Genomic DNA, 19,895 nt, shown 5'->3' with positions numbered 1-19,895 from the left:
CCCTTGCATGTTGGTTTGTTTCTGAAGGTGTGTGTGTGTTTCTGGAAGTGCTATGGGAAGAGAGGTGTTGAATGAGTGCCCTTAATTCTTTGTAGGTCTCTCTGACATAAACGTCAGGTTTCTAAGAGCAGCTCTTTTATCTGGGACCTGAGACTATCTGGATTTAGCTATAGGCTGTGATGGGGTCCATCTAATTAACTAACCATGTTGGGGAAATTTGGTTAAAAAAAAAAAGAACCAATGTAATTGGCATGCAATAATATCAGGATTCTAGGGTCTGCTATGCACTGGGAAAAATATAGTGAAACCTAGAGGAGTTTGAATCCTAGCTTTGTTTGTATTTTCCATGTTATTGTGATCAGTTGCTTCCCTCTTTGTTTCTCCATTTCTTTTCATATAAAATAAAGGTAATTATACTTTCTGCACATAATTTAAAAATTCTTTGGGATAAGGTAGGCGGAAGTAACAAGGAATAAGGTTTGCACGTATTAGCAGCTCAATAAATGTTACTTAGTTGAATCTGACTCACCCTAAATAATGAGAAAAGAATAATGAGACAAATAGATGAAGATATTTACCAGGAACAAGATCCATAATATTGATAGAGCCAGCGCTGATCGAGTTGGGTTCAAACGTACAAAGTGGGAGAAGATGGAGTCTGGAAATTGATGGAAAGCTAATCAGTAAAATCTGACTGTGTGGGAAAGCCAGATGGATGCTGAGATATAGTGAAAGAAACATCCTTCAACTGTTTATTCCTCTAACACACAAAATACTGCTAACCGAACAATGATGAGTGAACAAGGTTCTTGCCTTCAGGGAGGTTACTGTCTGATGGAGAGGACAGACATTCAAACAGTTACCATAGACTGTGAAATATGAACAGTGACTACAGGTAGATAGACGGCTCATACGGTGTTCAGAAAGACAAGAAAAGATATATACGCAAGCTATTAAGCTCACCTTTAAGCATTAGTCATATCAGAAAATTAATGCTACAAACTTTAAAAACGTTATTTGAAATTTCTATTATTTCAGTCCCTCCCTCAGATTCAAGGTGGCAAATACTGGCTTCAAAAATTGAAATTGGGCTTCCCTGGTGGCGCAGTGGTTGCGCGTCCGCCTGCCGATGCAGGGGAACCGGGTTCGCGCCCCGGTCTGGGAGGATCCCACATGCCGCGGAGCGGGTGGGCCCGTGAGCCATGGCCGCTGAGCGTGCGCGTCCGGAGCCTGTGCTCCGCAACGGGAGAGGCCACAGCAGGGGGAGGCCCGCATACCACAAAAAAAAAAAGAAAAAAATTGAAACTAATTTTTCAAAAATCACATCTCTAAATGAGTATTAAAATACCTAAATAATTAGACTTTTCAATGATGTCTTTTGTAATTGTATAGCATGTGTACTTCTGAAATTATTAAACTTGAAACTCCACTGAGACTTTTGGGACACACTATATATATATATATTTTTTTTTCATTATTCTATATAGCTATTGCCACATTTCTAAGGAATGTAGAGAGGACCCAGAAGAAAGTAATCAAATAATGATTATTCTGTTAGTGACTGTATAACTGTCTTCAAGTGTGTGGAAGCTTTTAATGTAGTAGATAGATCTACTTTGTCTCTGAGGTTTGAGCAGAAAGGGTAGAGTGGGTAGATTTAGGTCAGAAGTGAATTAAATAAGAGCAAGGCTTAAGGCTTGGCCTAGATTCTCCATTTTTTTTTTTTTTTTTTTTTTTTTTCCTTTAACAGTCTCAAGAGATGGGCTCCAGTCTGATGCAGACAGCACCTATCTTCACAGGCTAAAGTATCTCTGATCAAGTTGATCAGTGGGGGAATTTTTAGCTTTGGAACAGAGGCGGGCAGAGGAAAAGAAGTGGTAAGGAGGAGCATCTTAAGATGCTCTTTAGGAAAGCTACTGGGGCAACATTCTCTCACCTTAGGCCAAGCCTCTCTCCTGACATCATGGTGAGAGCAGAAAGTACTAATCCTTTGCTTCAGTGATTCCTCTTTTCAAGTTGTTAATATGCAGGGGCTATGCCCATATACTGCCCATTTTGCCCTGTTCCCATTATTTTTTACCTAATACAAGGTTGGCACCCTGTGCAGTCTATGTATCAAAGGCTGCTCCCCTATCATAATTTTCCCTTTTAATATCAGTTGTATATATTCCTCCCTTGGGTGACATCATCATCATAGCCCATACATTTGCATCTCTAAACTGGTACCATGGAGACATCATTATCAGGAACTTTTACATTTTGTTAGTGTAATGACAAAGTGTGCAGATAAAAACAGCATACGATTAGGAGTTCAGGTTGTAGCCATAAAAATTTGAAACCGAATTTGTTTTCCATTAATAGAAAGACTACAATTTGTACATCACATATACTAGTAATTTATAGCCTCATTTACAAGTTTTTGCCTAAGTAGGGGTAAGAAAAAGGAACTGCTAACTGCTTCCATGTTTGTGGCCAGGGAGGAGAACATTGGGTGTCAGGATGAAACACCGAGGTGTTTGAAAAACATTTTCTTACCATGGGAGATATATCACCCAGGATTGAAGAGCATGAACTATCTTCCTACCTCTGGATGATGAGCCCTTCTATGTAGGCAACTGCATTCAAAACTGCGATGACATTTCCAAGAATTCACTTTCCTCTCTTTGTCAATATGTTTCTCTTCCTCATTAGTCTACTGTACCAAGAGGAGAGCTTCCAGAAAAGAATTAATATTTACTGAGCATCTCTGACAGCCTGGCACTATGCTAAGTACCTTTATGAATGGAATCAAATTATTATTATTATTATTATTTTTTTTTTTTTTGCGGTACGCGGGCCTCTCACTGTTGTGGCCTCTCCCGTTGCGGAGCACAGGCTCCGGACGCGCAGGCTCAGCGGCCGTGGCTCACGGGCCCAGCCGCTCCGCGGCATGTGGGATCCTCCCGGACCGGGGCACGAACCCGTGTCCCCTGCATCGGCAGGCGGACTCTCAAACACTGCGCCACCAGGGAAGTCCTGGAATCAAATTTAACCCTAAAAATTATTAGTTTTCTGGATGAGAATATAGCAAATCAAGACATTTACCTAACATGTCTAAAAGTCAGGCAATTGATATGTAGAAAAGTCGAGATTCAAACCCAGGTCTGTCTGACCCCAAATACTGAGAGATTTGCTCTTTGGAAGCTTTATAAAGGAGAAGGATCTGAGAAATCTTTTGATGGAAATTTAAAAATCCATACATTTGTCGTTTTCTGCCTCTGCCTCATCTTATTAACCATGGAGCCAATTTGACACTTCCCTGAAAATGTGTCCTCACAGAAGCTCTTATTTTTTCTTGGGTCACCAATAAACCTCAGAAATGTATATGTCCAAAGTAAGGGGACCCTCTCAAAGACAGATAGGGAGTAGCTGGCTAATTAAAATAATTTAGATGAGAGAATCTGTAGCCAAACTTAAGATGCAAAATTGATTTCCTAGAGGGGTTTTTTATTACTGTTTGTTTCTTTTTCCATTTGTTTTTCTAGAGTTGATTTTCATGGAGTCCCTGCCCATAGTGGCTCTTTTTATTAGTAAAAGATCAGTGATCAGAATGGACCACAAGAAAGACTATCAGAGAACATGGCACTGTCTCCTCTGTTATGGCCCTCCCCCAGAAAAGCTCATCCTCCCATTGGTGCTGGGGCCACTTAGATCTAGAGGGGGGATATTTTATGCATTCATGCCACAGCAACCACCTAAGCATTCATGCCACAGCAACCACCTAAGTACCACAGTAACCACCTAAGTGCCAAGCTAGTCTGGTTAGACATGCTTCTTGTCTAACCATATCTACCCTTCACCAGTTCATCATCCCTGGAGGATCTCAATACTGGTGCTAGGTTTTCTGGTAGAATGATTCCTGAGCCCTCTGGAAGCCCAGCCCAGAGGACAACCATGGGCTTTTATTATACTATTTGGTTCCAATAACAACCCCGTGAGGCATGCTTGATATCAACCAGTGTCCTCATTTTAAAGATGAGTAAGTGAGGCTCTGACAGGACAAGTGACTCATTCTAAAGCATGGATTTAGAATATGCCCAGGAAGAGACCTTCACTCCATTTATTTTCCACACCTCAAACTAATCTTAAAATCCATATGTGAAACATGTTTGACTAGAAGACATTTTTTTTAAGTTCTCGAGATTCTACTGATGAATCACTCAGAGACAGTAAATGGTTCAGTCTGCAGGGTACTTTGATGAGCTTTCATTTCATAGTTACAGTGTGTCTGAGAGGACTCAGCTGCTGAGAATGTGAAACATCTTGAATTCGCAGGCTGGTGTCCTGCTCAGAAACATGTTTTCCATTAATGTTTGATTTTCAGTTACCTTCATGTGTAAGCCAGCCTGCTATGATCCGGAGGTACAGTCTTGCATGGATGACACATTGAAAAATAGATTTTAAATTATGGCTTCCATAGGTTTAAAAAAATAAAAACACTCAGGTCACATTCCCACAAAACTACACCATGGGTAACAGGGTGGGACCCAATAGATAATCTAAGTGAATGCCCTCTTGGGGATGTCATTTGTATCAGAGAAGTATATTTGACCGAGCAATTAATTTGCTTTTCTTCGTAAATTTTTCATATTCGTTTTTATTTACGATGGCATTTGTGACATTTCAGATCATTAAAATGTGGTTGATATTTTAACATTTAATTTGTGAAAGTTTTACTTGAATTCAAAAGAAATTTATGAGATGGAAAAAATAACATTTGAATTAATTATGTAGATATGTAATTTTTTTGTATTTGTTAAGCATACAACAATGTTATAGCCTAGAAGAGGAAAGAACAGTCAGGAAACTGAATGTTAACATTCTATTTGACCAGCTTATTTTTATTTTTTCATGATTTTCCATAGTACATATAATTTTCCTCCAGTGGTAAGAGCAATATATACCAATCACACAAACTTCAGAAAATACAGAAATGAGGGCTAGCTGTTCTGCCCTGTTTTTATTGAGAGATTGGCAGCAAAGGGCAGAGGATCCGTCATTAATAAGTCTTGCCAAAAGCCAGCAGGTACACACACCTTACCTTCTGCAATACTCAGAATATCTGCTCAGTCCTAAATGAGACTGAATCTGCCATTTGTATATATTTTTTATCTCACACAGAATATATTACATTTCCTTTAACGTAAAATATATGAATTCAATTTTTAGATTCTAAGATAAATTTTCCTACCACAAGAGCTAATTCATGGTCCTGTCAATCCATTCAAAGCATGCTGGCTATTGGGCCATCATGTTGGTCATAACATTCTTATTGCTATAAATTACTGATTCCTAACTCACACAAAAAAATGTGTGCCATATTGAGGATGTGTGTGTGTGTGTGTGTGTGTGTGTGTGTGTGTGTGTAATTTGATGGAGTATATTCAAAACTTCCACAGTTTTATAATAGCGATGTTTTCCAAACGCAGAGCATATGGCCTGGAAAAATTCTTTTTGGCTGGTAGAGGTATGCAGAAAATATGATGAGGAAGCATTTGGGGGAATAGGTTACAAATGATTGGGAAATACATGAAAACCAACATCTGGAACTTGGGTGAAACTTTTCCCAGAACAAGGTTACGACATTTGTTCAACAAATATTTATTGAATGTCTGCTGTGTGTCCAGCACTGGAGAGACTGAGATGAATCAGATAAAAGCCCCTATTCTCTAGAAGTTCACAGTCTAGGAGAGACCCAAGTAGTTATGCCACCAAATAATGACAGAAGAGTGACAGGCTGGTTTCTGTAGGAAAGTACAGTGGGATGGGTCACAAAGGAGACGAGGGGAGAGGTCTAGAAACGGCTCCCAGAAAGTGACTTTTGGATTCAGTTTTGAGGCTTGAGAATCTCACTTGTCATGACCAAAGGAACGGCTTTTGGGGGCATTAAAGCAAAGGGTCAAAGCCAAGGCGTACAAAGAGTGTAGTGTGCTGGGGAACAGACATGCGTTCTGCACAGCAGGCTGAACTGGGGCGTGTGGGAAGGGGCGGGGGTGAGCCTGGAAGGCAAGGTAAAATCTAGATCAGGGAACTATCTGGTGATCCACCGTGTGGATGTGGGCTGTGTTGTGTGAGCAGCAGAGAAACCGTCATCTTTCTAAGCAGGAGTGACATGTTTAACTGGGTGGCTGAATTTCAGAGAAACTGTAAACCTGCTGCTGGGTTTATAAAATATTTCCACTTTAAAGATAATATTTTCCTTTAGGACTTATAAGTGGGTTCATAGTTTGGGCAAGATTTGAGGGTGGATTAGAAATCTCTCAAAAAACTAACAAAAACTGGCCAAAGGCTTTTCATGAAGTAGGGAAAGTGCAAACATGAAAAAGAAGGGTTTTGTGTGTTTTTTCTCACACTCGCCTATATATTTAATTTTATCGTATATTAACATAGAGTGTGGGATTGAAGCCCATACTTTCTTGTATTTGAGGAAAGGGACAACACCCAAACAGAAAATGGTGTGGTTACCCGGCCACTGAAGGCATCCATATCGACGAAATAAAAAAGAGCTGATTTCTGCGTTTCGTTTCGAGATGGGACAAAACTCAGGGATCCTCGTCATGCCAAATGACTGTGGCTTCTACAGATGTCTAGATTGAAGAACGAGTGGGGAGGATTCTGGTTGTAGCCTTGGTGGTGAGAAGAGCACATTCAGATCAGCCAAGCTGAATGCAAAAATGTGGAAGTCTGTGATTCCGTGGTCTTGCTCTGCGAGTACACCTTGCCTCCCCTCTTCCAACAGATAACACCGCAGGGGTGTACGCCCGGCGCGGAGGGTTCAGTCGGCAGAAGCAGGATTTGTACCTCCTGCCCATCGTGATCAGCGATGGTGGAATCCCTCCCATGAGTAGCACCAACACCCTCACCATCAAGGTCTGTGGGTGTGATGTGAACGGGGCACTGCTGTCCTGCAACGCAGAGGCCTACATCCTGAACGCCGGCCTGAGCACTGGGGCGCTGATCGCCATCCTTGCCTGCATCGTCATTCTCCTGGGTAAGGGACCTCCCAGGTCACCTGTAGGAAGGGCCTTTCAACCAGATGCCCATCCTTGAAACACATATATTTCTCAAGTTACCGGGAATTGTGCTATATACCGTGGAGGCAATTTGAGACAAAAAAGAGGTGGTGCCTTGCCTGCTCATGTATTTTAGGGTATGGTGGGGGAACAGGCAACTTAACAAGCATTAGAGCCGAGTTGGGGGATGATTGTGATGAGCAAATGCCGGGCATCACAGGACTGCGTAGCAGAAGACATCTGGGGGCGTCAGCAGGGGACGGGGTTGAACATCAGAGATTTTGCAGGAGAGGAACTTAGGCAGAGACCTAGTATATGAACAACGGTGTGCCTTACAAGAGGAGTGAGAAGAGTTAGAGGTAGAAAGAATAATCGTGATGTCAAAGACGGTCTATGAAGGACTCAAGGAACTGGATGAAGCCTGGCCTGGCTGAAGCTGGAGCTGGGCTCCTCCTCTAGATGTCATATGTAATATCTGGGTGCATGCATCAGCTCATGGGGACCCCAGAGCAGCTTTTCCTGCACTTGCCTGCTGAGTTAGGTGCCCCTCTTCTGCACATGGTCCCATCTGTGGTTTACTCTGTAATAGCAGGCATGTGCTGATGCAGGTAACATCTACCAGTGCCGGGCCTCAGGAAGATTAGATCGGTTGTCCCAAAGTCTCAGAACTCGTGTATGACAAAAAAATCAGGATTCAAATCTAAGTATGTCTGACATCAAATTTATACTTGTTCCATGACGGTTAGTTCTTCACTGAATGAATTAATGTGTCCCTGATACATAGGGAAGAGCCAGCAAGTTTAGTTCAACCAATAGTTAATGAGTATTTTCTGGGTACCAGGCCCTGTGTTCAGCCCTGGGGGATAAAGAGAAGAATCATACAAGATCTCAGTGATCAAAAAGTTCATAGTCTATTGCGGAAAAGAGGCATGAGCAGATAAATTGCAGAGGCACGTGGTGAGCACCATGATAGAGACACGAACCTAAGGCAGTGGGGGCACAAGAGTAGAAAGTACCTGACATTGACTGGGAAGGTCAGAGACAACTTCCTGGAGGATGTAACGTACTTATCAGATGCTGAAAGAGCTTTCCGGCTGGAGGAAGGGGCTGGGATGGATGGATAGTCCAACCAGAGGGAAGCAGAAAACAGAAAAGCTCCGAGAAGTTCATAGTCTAGTGGTGGAGGCAGATGTGTGAACAGTGTGACACGTGTCACGGTGATGGCCAGGTGGGTATATAGAGTGGATACCAATAGCCCTGTCTGGTATCAGAAGGGGATATCAGGAAGGATTTTTGTGATGAAAGACAAAGAGTCAGCCAAGCAAAGAAAGTGAAAAAGAGTGGTCCTGGTGAAGGTGCTGTTAAAGAAGGCACAGGGGGAAGACACTGCCTGGTGAGCACTGGAAGCCGTTCACAGTCTGGTCAAGTGCAGACCCTCATCCCTGCATCTCAGAGTGATGGTGGATCCAGAGGGGCTCTCAAGTCACTTGCCAAATTCAGCCACAAACATTTTCTTCAATCTTGCTGAGTGTGCGGGCGAGTGTTCCAATGGAACATTGTGGGGAGGTGGGGGGGTTGGTAGAGAATGAAACAGTGTCAGAGCTTTCCTTATGAGGAACTCTGCTTATTCATCCTAGACGCCCTGAGTTTAGTGGAATCCCCTCTCCCAGGGAAGAGACATTTACAGTGGTTTCATCTGGAGTTTCAGCTGACGCTGTTTCCCTGTGTTCAGATAAATAGAGAAGATTTGTCATTTGTCTCTTGGGGGTCTTTATAAACTACCCCTCTTCTATACAGTGGTCTGAAGAGAGTCTAGCCATGCTTATGACAAGATTTCTTATAAAGGTAGAGTAAGGTCAATGCTGACCCCACCTCAGAACTCTGGGCAGGGGCTCAGCACCTCCTGTAGAAAGTTAGGACCTCAAGTCTCTGAATGTCCTCATTTGTAAACTTTGGAGAGGCAGCTGTCCTCCTTTGCAAAAAGAAACAGGCATAACCCACTTTTAAGAAGCTGCAGACGGACATATTTAGAATCTTCCTAATTCTTCTGAAGATGACTTCCAAATAGTGTCGGATTCATTTGTAAAAACTCAAAATAGTTCCAACTTGCCAGTGTGTTTGGATATAATATTTTCCTGGAAGCATTTTGCAGATGAAGAGCCAGGTGGAGGGCAACTTTGCACATCTTTGGGGATTCCAGGTAAAGCTATCATTTCATAGACTGGTCCCAGTTCTGAAGCATGTGTACACCATGCTTTAAGGTAAGCAGAGTTTCCCTGGGAAAAGAACCCAGAAGACTGGGCTTAACCTATGCTTCCTTTCTTTTTTTTTTTTCTTTCCCTGTAGTCATTGTAGTGTTGTTTGTGACACTGAGAAGGCAAAAGAAAGAACCACTCATTGTCTTCGAGGAAGAGGACGTCCGTGAGAACATCATTACCTATGACGATGAGGGGGGCGGGGAAGAAGACACAGAAGCCTTTGATATCGCCACCCTGCAGAACCCTGACGGTATCAATGGATTTATCCCTCGCAAAGACATAAAACCTGAATATCAGTACATGCCTAGACCTGGGCTCCGGCCAGCACCCAACAGTGTGGATGTGGATGACTTCATCAACACGAGAATACAGGAGGCAGATAATGACCCAACCGCCCCTCCTTATGACTCCATCCAAATCTATGGTTATGAAGGCAGGGGCTCTGTGGCCGGGTCCCTGAGTTCCTTAGAGTCAGCCACCACAGATTCAGACTTGGACTATGACTACCTACAGAACTGGGGACCTCGATTTAAGAAACTAGCGGACTTGTACGGTTCCAAAGACACTTTTGATGACGACTCTTAACAAAAACGATACAAATTTGGCCTTAAGAACTGTGTCTGGTGTTCTGAAGAATCTAGAAGATATGTAAACAGGTATTTTTTTAAAACAAGGAAAGGCTCATTTAAAACAAGCAAAGTTTTACAGAGAGGATACATTTAATAAAACTGCAAGGACATCAAAGTGGTAAATACTGTGAAGTACCTTTTCTCACAAAAAGGCAAATATTGAAGTTTATCAGCTTGGCTAGAGGAAAACCACTTGGCATACAAAATATTTAAGAGAAGGGGGAGTCTAACGGTGAACTCACAATGAAGGGAAATTGTTTATGTGTTATGAACATCTAAGTCTTTTTTTCTTCTTTTTTTTTAAAATTTGTCAAAGAAGCTTCCACAAAATTAGAAAGGACAACAGTCTGAGCTGTAATTTCGCCTTAAACTATGGACACTCTATATGTAGTGCATTTTTAAACTTGAAATATATAATATTCAGCCAGCTTAAACCCATACAATGTATGTACAATACAATGTACAATTATGTCTCTTGAGTATCAATCTTGTTACTGCTGATTCTTGTAAATCTTTTTGCTTCTACTTTCATCTTAAACTAATACGTGCCAGATATAACTGTCTTGTTTCAGTGAGAGGCGCCCTATTTCTATGTCATTTTTAATGTATCTATTTGTACAATTTTAAAGTTCTTATTTTAGTATACATACAAATATCAGTATTCTGACATGTAAGAAATGTTACGGCATCACACTTATATTTTATGAACATTGTACTGTTGCTTTAATATGAGCTTCAATATAAGAAGCAACCTTTGAAATAAAAAAAGATTCTTTTTTAATTCTGGGTTTGATTCTTAACATTGAAAAAAATTATTTCTAATGACCCATTTATAATTCTAATTTAAGATATTTGTGATCTTTTAATAACTCTATTTATGATCTGTTGTAGTCTGCTGCTTTTATTGTTTATTTAAAATCAAATATGTTTTACAAATGTTTTTTCAGGCAAGATTCTGTAGCATTGTGTAAAGCTTTTTTGTACATTCTCGGTGTTAGCTTCCTGACTTCTCTTCACACACATCTTCTATAAAAGAAGGATGCTAAAGATCTAGGTCAGTCTATGATTTTGCAATACTTGTTATATAAATATGCATTTATCTTGTGTATCAGTAATTTGATGGTTATGAGAAATGAGCCCATGAGGGAATGAAACTATCAGAACTCTGAAGTTCAAGATGTAGATTTTATGCCCCATACCGAGCATTTGAGGGTTGCGGGGGTGAAGAGTCAAAAATATACATTTGGCACGTGTAGTTATCAGATCAGACCTCCAATGTTATTCTATTTCTCCTTACTTTGATCTTGCCAGGCTATCATAATGACTGCCAGTTGAAACTGCTTGTTTTTCCTTTTATAATTTTAACTCCTCTTAAAACAATGTGGCATTCTGAAGTTTGATCAAAGAAAGAGCAATTCATTTCCAAACCTTGTTTTAAAATATGCTTTGGGCCATAAGCTCAAATTGAGGACAGGGACCATGGTGGCTTCTGAGGGTCAATGCTATTTGATCTGTGAGTATGCCTGCAGTCTCCTGCAGTCCCATCTTGCTGCCTGGGGGTTGGGACTTCTGTGAAGGACACTTCACCTGCTCCGTAGGGCCAAAGGTCAAAACATAGCAATACTCGGGGAAAGAACACACAAGTTATGCTATGCTGTAAGTGCTTTTCCTCTTTCCCCTAGACAGAGGGCGCATGCTTTCTCTTGGATTGCAGATAATTTTTAGATTATCTTCTTTTTTTTTTTAACTTTATTGTGGGAGTTTGTTTCAAGCAATTTCTTGATATCCTGCTACATACTATTTTTATGACTCAGTCAAAATGCATACAAAGAGAAATGTTTTGATGAAGTGCTCACTTCCATATTCCTTTGCATTTAAATCAAATTGTCTGAACACTTCGACGGAATAAATTCTGTGGACAATGTCACTTTGGAATCTTTCATTTCAGTGAAGGATTGCACACTCTCAAGACTTCCATAATTGCAGGTTTTGTTCATTTTCTATATGGGTTTTGTAATCCAAAGAATGTTTTGCTAGATTTGCACAGATCTCCAGTTGAATTTGAAGCGAAGAAATAACTCAAAAGGAAAATGAATAGCACCGGGTCTTCTCTGGTGGCGCAGTGACTAAGAATCCGCCTGCCGATGCAGGGGACACGGGTTCGAGCCCTGGTCCGGGAAGATCCCACATGCTGCAGAGCAACTAAGCCCGTGAGCCACAATTACTGAAGGCTGCACACCTAGAGCCCGTGCTCTGCAACAAGAGAAGCCACCACAATGAGAAGCCCGCACACCGCAAGTAAGAGTAGCCCCCGCTCGCCGCAGCTAGAGAAAGCCCGCATGCAGCAACGAAGACCCAACGCAGCCAAAAATAAATTAATTTTAAAAAAAAGAAAAGAAAATGAATAGCACTTAAACAAGTATACAGCTGTAAGTAAGCCTGTCACCGTGGATGACCCTTTTTTCTAGGAATGTATTTGGATTAGATTTGACAACTACAGTTTCACATTTTTTATGTTTAATTTTTTTTAAAAAAAGGCTGTCTACTTTTCAATAGTTAAAAATACTTGTTTTTCTTTTTTTCTTGTTTCTTTTTATCTTCTCTTTTTTACTTTGAGCCTCTATTGTTTGTAGAACGCTCTTAGAAGCTTGGGAATAAAACGTCTTTCCCAACTAGTGGAGTCCTTTTTTCATTTGGAACATATTACCTTAAAAGCAATCTTAGTTTAAGTGGTCCTTCCTTATTTCAATATAAAGTAATCACTGCTTTATGACATGGATTCAGCTAAAGAAAGGACTCTGCTTTGTTATTCTTGTCCTTCAGTAGTAGGTATTGTTTCAATCATCATTCATTCACTCCTTCATTCACTCATCAAAATCTTATTTTGTAGACCCTGTGCTAGTTTCTCAAGCTTGCAGAATGAATCTTGCTTCCTGATGTGTTTCAGGCTTTCCAACCCTTTCCAAAATATCTAACCTTTTGCCTTGTAATCAGCTATTTACCTCTATGCCCACCCACCTCCCCAGACAATGCATCAGGCTATTTCTTCTCCTTCAGAGTGGAGGGAAGAAAACAAATAAAAGACGTAACAGGATATGTATGGTGAGGATAACTGTGATATCAGTTAACAGGATATGGTGAGATGTTAACTGTGAATGGAGGGTACGCCAATCATGGCCTTTCTGGACAGATCTTGTGTTTAGCTAAGTTGCATTTTATATGCCACTGTTCCTGGCATGATGGAGAAAATAAGAGAGCAGATTATCTATATCACTTGGAGAACTCATTAAAAAAATACACATTCACATTATACTCAGAGAGTATAACCCTGTGTATAGGGTGACACCTGGTCAATAGTATTTGAAATTGCTCCTGGGTAATTATGCAACATCCTTCCACCTCTTTTTGAGAGCCTCTGTAGGACAATGGGGGGTGAGTTGGAATCTCTGAGCAGAAGACTGGCCAAATCTAGCTTCCAGGCAGTGTGGAGGACAGATTAGGAGCATATAAACCTAGAGCCATGTCAGGAGGGTTATTATCAATGTCAAAATGTGATAGAAGTATTCTAAAATAATTCAGTAAATTGGTGATGGAAAAAAGGCAAGGCTTTGCCGTTTCTGCACTGCCACCAGCCTGGTCTAACCCATCATCATCTCTGACCTGAAGGACGAACACAGCCTCTTAGCTGATCTCCTGCTCCCAACTTCTCCACAAAGAAGCCAGAGGGATATGAACTCCCAACTCAGACCACATGACTCCATAACTTAAACCTCTTCACTGGCTTCCCAAAGTCTTAAATATATATCAATTCCCTTACTTTATTGCTTTACATGATCAGCGCCCTGCAAATCTCTCCAACTTCATCTTACTCCATTCTCCTGTCAGTGCACTGAGATCCAACCACCTTGGCCACCTTTTAGTTCCACATACAGACAAAATGTGCCCCCTTTTCCATCTAAAGTAGCTCACTCTCTGTTGGTTTCCTTTGTATCAATTACAACTCTGTAAACTTATTATGCTTATTGGCTTTTCCTGTATCTGTCAGTCTGACCACCCCACCAGAATGCAAGCCCCAAGAGGGCAGGAATCTTGTCTTCTTGTATTCCCAGTTCTTTGCATTTTGTCTGAAACATATCAGTCAATACTTGAATGAGGGGCTTCCCTGGTGGTCCAGTGGTAAAGAATCCGCCTTCCAATGCAGGGGACGTGGGTTCGATCCCTGGTCGGGGAACTAAGATCCCACACACCACAGGGCAACTAAGCCCACATGCCACAACTATCGAGCTTGCGTGCCTCAATGAGAGAGCCCACATGTCACAAACTACAGAGCCCACACACTCTGGAGCCTGTGCGCCACAACTGGAGAAAGAAAAGCTGCATGCTACAACTGGAGAGAAGCCCACGCGCCGCAACAAAAGATCCCGTGTGCCTCAACGAAGATACCCCATGCCGCAACTAAGACCCGATGCAGCCAAAATAAATAAGGAAAATAAATAAAGATTTTTTTTAAATACTTGAATGAATGATGGTACACCGATAAGGCAGACTGATCAAGATTTGATGACTGATTAGAGAATGCCAGTGAGATACTAAGCTTCCTTACTTGAGAAATTGAGTGGATTGTGCTCTTGGTATCTGGGATTGTAAATCCAAAAGGAAAAGTGGTTTAGGGGGAAAGAAGTTAAATTAAGTTTGGGTTGGACTTGTAAATGAGAGATTGCTTGTGTGGCAGCTAGGTGGAACTAGGTGATCAGAAACATGGATTTGCCACTTAGCTCACTACAGAAGTAGGGCTGGGCATATGGAGTAAGAGTCATGAGGTGGTGAAGTCTCAGGAGTGACTGTATTTCTAACTGGATTTCACTGCTCTCTCCCAACTTTAAAGGAGTATTTCGACGGTAAAGTAAGTCCCTCTGGTGTTGAAGAGTAATGCTGACCTTACTTTTATTAATAAGGATAATTAGTAAGCATAAACCTTATCCTTGTATGTCAAATGCTTTGAAAAATAAGAAGGGAGTATTAATTAATGCACTAACTCTTTTTTTTGTTTGTTTTCTTGTTTTTGCGGTACGCGGGCCTCTCACTGTGGTGGCCTCTCCTGTTACAGAGTGCAGGCTCAGCGGCCATGGCTCACGGGCCCAGCCGCTCCGCGGCATGTGGGATCTTCCCGGACCGGGGCACGAACCCGTGTCCCCTGCATCAGCAGGCGGACTCCCAACCACTGCGCCACCAGGGAAGCCCAATGCACTAATTCTTTTCTTCAATTAATGAGGCTTCATTTGAGCCCGTACTGTGTGGGAGAACGTGTACTAGATACGACACTGATCTCATTCCTATGAGAAGACAAAGTATGTGCTACAATCCCCACCTTACTAGACCAGAGAGGCTAAGTATCTCTCCAACACATACATAGGAGGTGACTATCAAAGCTGGATGGGAATAGATCTCTTTTCTCCCACCTTGGTCAAGGGTTTTATCCTTTAAACTTGAAGAGCTAACAGCAATGACTATTCCTCATAATCACTGACTTAGCTCAAGCTTGGCAGTAAGAACTTGGGATGGACGCTCCTTCAAGCTGCCATTCACCACAGAGCTGGACAATAGGATCTAGTCACACCTCTGAATGCCCAGCCTGCCTTCCAAGTCCAAAGTGATACATGAGGCAGGACTGTGAATTCTTTTTGCTGGGGTTTGCAGTCTTTCTACAGTATGTTGCAAATCAAATATAAAAGAAACTGATTAGGCATGTCATAGCTCTTTATAATATGTTTCACAGAGAAGTTTGATATTCCATCCTCTTCATTGCACTAAAATTGTGGTGGGGGGAAAGTGTCAGTCTGGAGCCTTTGTCAGGCCCCAGTAGACTGGGAGGAAGAACTGAATTTTCATCTTGCAGTCTAACTCAGCTGATGATTTTTATGATCAGAGGCTACTGTCTTCATAAAAGGGCCTTCTTCATTCAAGGTGTTTTAATACATTTTTACATGTGATTTTATAGCTCTTGCCACTTTAATCAGCTGATGGCCGGCACATGGTCATCTGTCACAGGCTCACAGAGGCAACACTAGTCTAAGGCTCAAACCTCATGAACCTCAAATCTTCAGCTCAAGAGTAAAAGCAGGGCTTCCCTGGTGGCGCAGTGGTTGACAGTCCGCCTGCCGATGCAGGGGGCACGGGTTCGTGCCCCGGTCCGGGAAGATCCCACATTCCGCGGAGCGGCTGGGCCCATGAGCCATGGTGGCTGAGCCTGCGCGTCCGGAGCCTGTGCTCCGCAACCAGAGAGGCCATAACAGTGAGAGGCCTGCGTACCGAAAAAAAAAAAAAAAGAGTAAAAGCAATATACTACCCCTTGTTGGGTGTGGCATTCATTGCATCACTGTGTGTAAAGCCTGGCTCCAACACTTACTAGCTGTGTGACTTTGGCCAGGTACCTTGACCTCTCTGAACTTCATTTCCCACAAACATGCAATGCAAATAACATGGCCAGTGGTGGTAAAGAATAAATGAGCTCATGTTTCTAGAGCCACTAACAGTTCCTAGAACAGGGCAAACACTTAAAATAAGGTAGCAATTATACTGTTAGTGTCAATACTCTTTTCCCAATCCCAGGTTTCAGAACACTATAAGGGAAGAATTTCATTTCCTTATGCCTCCCTTTTCCTCTTCAAAATCAATTCACTCTCTCATCTCTCTGTCCTGAGCCAACAATAGAACATAGCTTGGCACACCACAGTTTAGGACAGGCGGAGAACTGATTAAGTTTCCTACCAGCTAAAAAAAAAAATTTTTTTTTAAATAAGGCTAATTACCTGATGAACGAATTCACCTGTTTAACTACAATGGATAGCATGATATTGGCAAAGAGCCAGGTAAAATAGGTTTTAAATGTTCCATTAGAAGACAATAAATAAATTCACATGATTATGAATTATATTTAATTGGGTAGAAACTGTGTATCAGGTGATACATGGAATTTGGATGAGCTTGTCAAGAACTGCACAAACTGACATTTAATATGGGGAATTTTATATTTGATATATTTTTGCTCATTTGTTCAAAAAATGGGACTCCTTTTTAATAGACATAATTCTGAAAATATTTAGATTTGAAGACATAATTTCATCAGCATACATTTTTTTAAAATAACCATCCTGATGGGTTTAATTTAACTACAATTTTTACTTCATTTAGCACTCAGGAAATTGGAAATTATTTTATGCTACGGTAATTTTCTTCCTCTTTTTTTTCCCAAACACTAACTGGGTTGTGAATGAAATAGTAGTGCTTGGAAACATAATTTTCAAATTACTTTCTTTTTTAAATCAGTAAAGAGGTGGTCAGTTTGATGATGGTGACCTAGCAAACTAGATCAGTGGGGCACCCACCTTTTCTTTTTTTTCTCTTTGGATTCCTAGCTCAGAATAGGTGCTGAGTAAATATTTGGGGCAGGAATATAGGGATGAATGGGTAAAGGAATAAATTCTTCATTTTATGGTCTAGGTATTATAGTATTTTAAAACTACTGGAAATGTATATGTGAGAATTCCTCTGGGTATCTTCCCTCACTCTCTGCCCCCATGTTTTGATATTACCATTATAATGCTTTGGATTCAGATTTATCATGACTGGATATTCACCCAACACATAGTCAGATCAAATTGGGCCTGGATGCACTGAGCAGATCAGTGAAGTGCCATCTGACAATCTTTGTGACTTGCTAGCCCTGGAAAGTCCACTTAATGTCTGTGGGTCTTATTGACTTTATACAGTGGAGATATGTAATCTCTGTCTGGCATTCCTCAAGAACTCTAGGAAAGATGGACCTAAAATAGGAAAATAATTAAATGTATAATTGCTGCACAAATGAATGATTTTATTCTTGTTTTTGCTGTTATTTGGGCTGTTTCCTACCATAAACCAGATATTTCTAGCATCTGCAGAGATATCTTCAGTCCAAAAGTGAAGACAAGGGAGATTGGGCTTCTCTTTTGAAGACTTTGATCCAATAGCCTCAGGGCAGGCTTTAAACTGCTTCTAAGAGATGGCTATTGCATTTTGCCATGTAAGGACTGCAGGCCCAGGGGTTCTCCCAGACGCCTCTCAACTTTGCTGCAGATACTCAAGTACCTTATATAAAATGGCATAGTATTTGCTTATAACCTAAGCACAACCTCCTGTCTACTTTAAATCATCTCCTGGGGGAATGGTTCAAGATGGCAGAGTAGAAGGATGTGCTCTCACTCCCTCTTGCGAGAACACCAGAATCACAACTTACTGCTGAACAATCACTGACAGGAAGACACTGGAACTCACCAAAAAAGATACCCCACATCCAAAGACAAAGGAGAAGCCAAAATGAGATGGTAGGAGGGGCGCAATCACAATAAAATCAAATCCCATAACTGCTGGGTGGGTGACTCACAAACTGGAGAACACTTATACCACAGAAGTCCACCCACTGGAGTGAAGGTTCTGAGCCCCATGTCAGGCTTCCCAACCTGGAGGTCCGGCAACGGGAGGAGGAATTCCTAGAGAATCGGACTTTGAAGGCTAGCAGGATTTGATTGCAGGACTTTGACAGGACTGGGGGAAACAGAGACTCCACTCTTGGAGGACACACACAAAGTAGTGTGCGCATCGGGACCCAGGGGAAGGAGCAGTGACCCCAGGGGAGACTGAACCAGACCTACCTGCTAGTGTTGGAGGGTCTCCTGCAGAAGTAGGGGGTGGCTCTGTCTCACCATAAGGACAAGGACACTGGCAGCAGAAGTTCTGGGAAGTACTCCTTGGCAGGAGCCCTCACAAAGTCCGCCATTAGCCCCAGCAAAGAGCCCAGGTAGGCTCCAGTGTCGGGTTGCTTCCGGCCAAACAACCAACAGGGAGGGAACGTAGCCCTACCCATAAGCAGTCAAGCAGATTAAAGTTTTACTGAGCTCTGCCCACCAGAGCAACACCCAGCTCTACCCACCACCAGTCCCTGCCATCAGGAAACTTGCACAAGTCTCTTAGATAGCCCCATCTACAAGAGGGCAGACAGCTGAAGCAAGAAGAATTACAATCCTGCAGCCTGTAGAACAAAAACCACATTCACAGAAAGACAGACAAGACGAAAAGGCAGACAGCTATGTACCAGATGAAGGAACAAGATAAAACCCCAGAAAAACAACTAAATGAAGTGGAAATAGGCAAGCTTCCACAAAAAGAACTCAGAATAATGATAGTGAAGATGATCCAGTACCTCGGAAAAAGAATGGAGGCAAAGATCGAGAATATGCAAGAAATGATTAAGAAAGACCTAGAAGAACAAACAGAGATGAACAATACAATAACTGAAATGAAAACTACACTAGAAGGAATCAATAGCACAATAACTGAGGCAAAAGAACAGATAAGTGACCTGGAAAACAGAATGGTGGAATTCAGTGCTGTGGAACAGAATAAAGAAAAAAGAATGAAAAGAAATGAAGACAGCCTAAGAGACCTCTGGGACAACATTAAACTAAACAACATTTGCATTATAGGGGTCCCAGAAGGAGAAGAGAGAGAGAAAGGACTTGAGAAAATATTTGAAGAGATTATAGTGGAAAAGTTCCCTAACATGGGAAAGGAAATAGCCACCCAAGTACAGGAAGTGCAGGGAGTCCCCTGCAGGATAAACACAAGGAGAAACATGCTGAGACACATAGTAATCAAATGGGCAAAAATTAAAGACAAAGAAAAATTATTGAAAGCAGCAAGGGAAAAACGACTAATAATATACAAGGGAACTCCCATAAGGTTAACAGCTGATTTCTCAGCAGAAACTCTACAAGCCAGAAGGAACTGGCATGATATACTTAAAGTGATTAAAGGGAAGAACCTACAACCAAGATTATTCTACCTGTCAATGATTTCATTCAGATTCGATGGAGAAATCAAAAGCTTTACAGACAAGCAAAAGCTAAGAGAATTCAGCA

The 19,895-nt window shown here is 41.6% G+C and overlaps 1 protein-coding gene across 1 annotated transcript in view; it reads left to right on the top strand.

The window, feature by feature from the left end:
• The window catches only part of CDH11 (cadherin 11), a 154,523-nt gene extending 143,803 nt beyond the window's left edge, over positions 1–10,720 (top strand). The window contains exons 12-13 of the mRNA XM_024124810.3: positions 6,779–7,030; positions 9,399–10,720. Coding sequence (XP_023980578.1) covers positions 6,779–7,030; positions 9,399–9,895 — 749 coding nt within the window. The 3' untranslated portion in view covers positions 9,896–10,720. The remainder of the gene's footprint in view (positions 1–6,778; positions 7,031–9,398) is intronic.
• Positions 10,721–19,895: the final 9,175 nt, after the last annotated feature.

This window comes from Physeter macrocephalus, chromosome 17 (genome assembly GCF_002837175.3).
Source record: "Physeter macrocephalus isolate SW-GA chromosome 17, ASM283717v5, whole genome shotgun sequence".
Lineage (NCBI taxonomy): Eukaryota > Metazoa > Chordata > Mammalia > Artiodactyla > Physeteridae > Physeter > Physeter macrocephalus.
The sequence above is the reverse complement of the archived record's forward strand: the minus strand, read 5'-3'. Positions and strand labels throughout refer to the sequence as shown.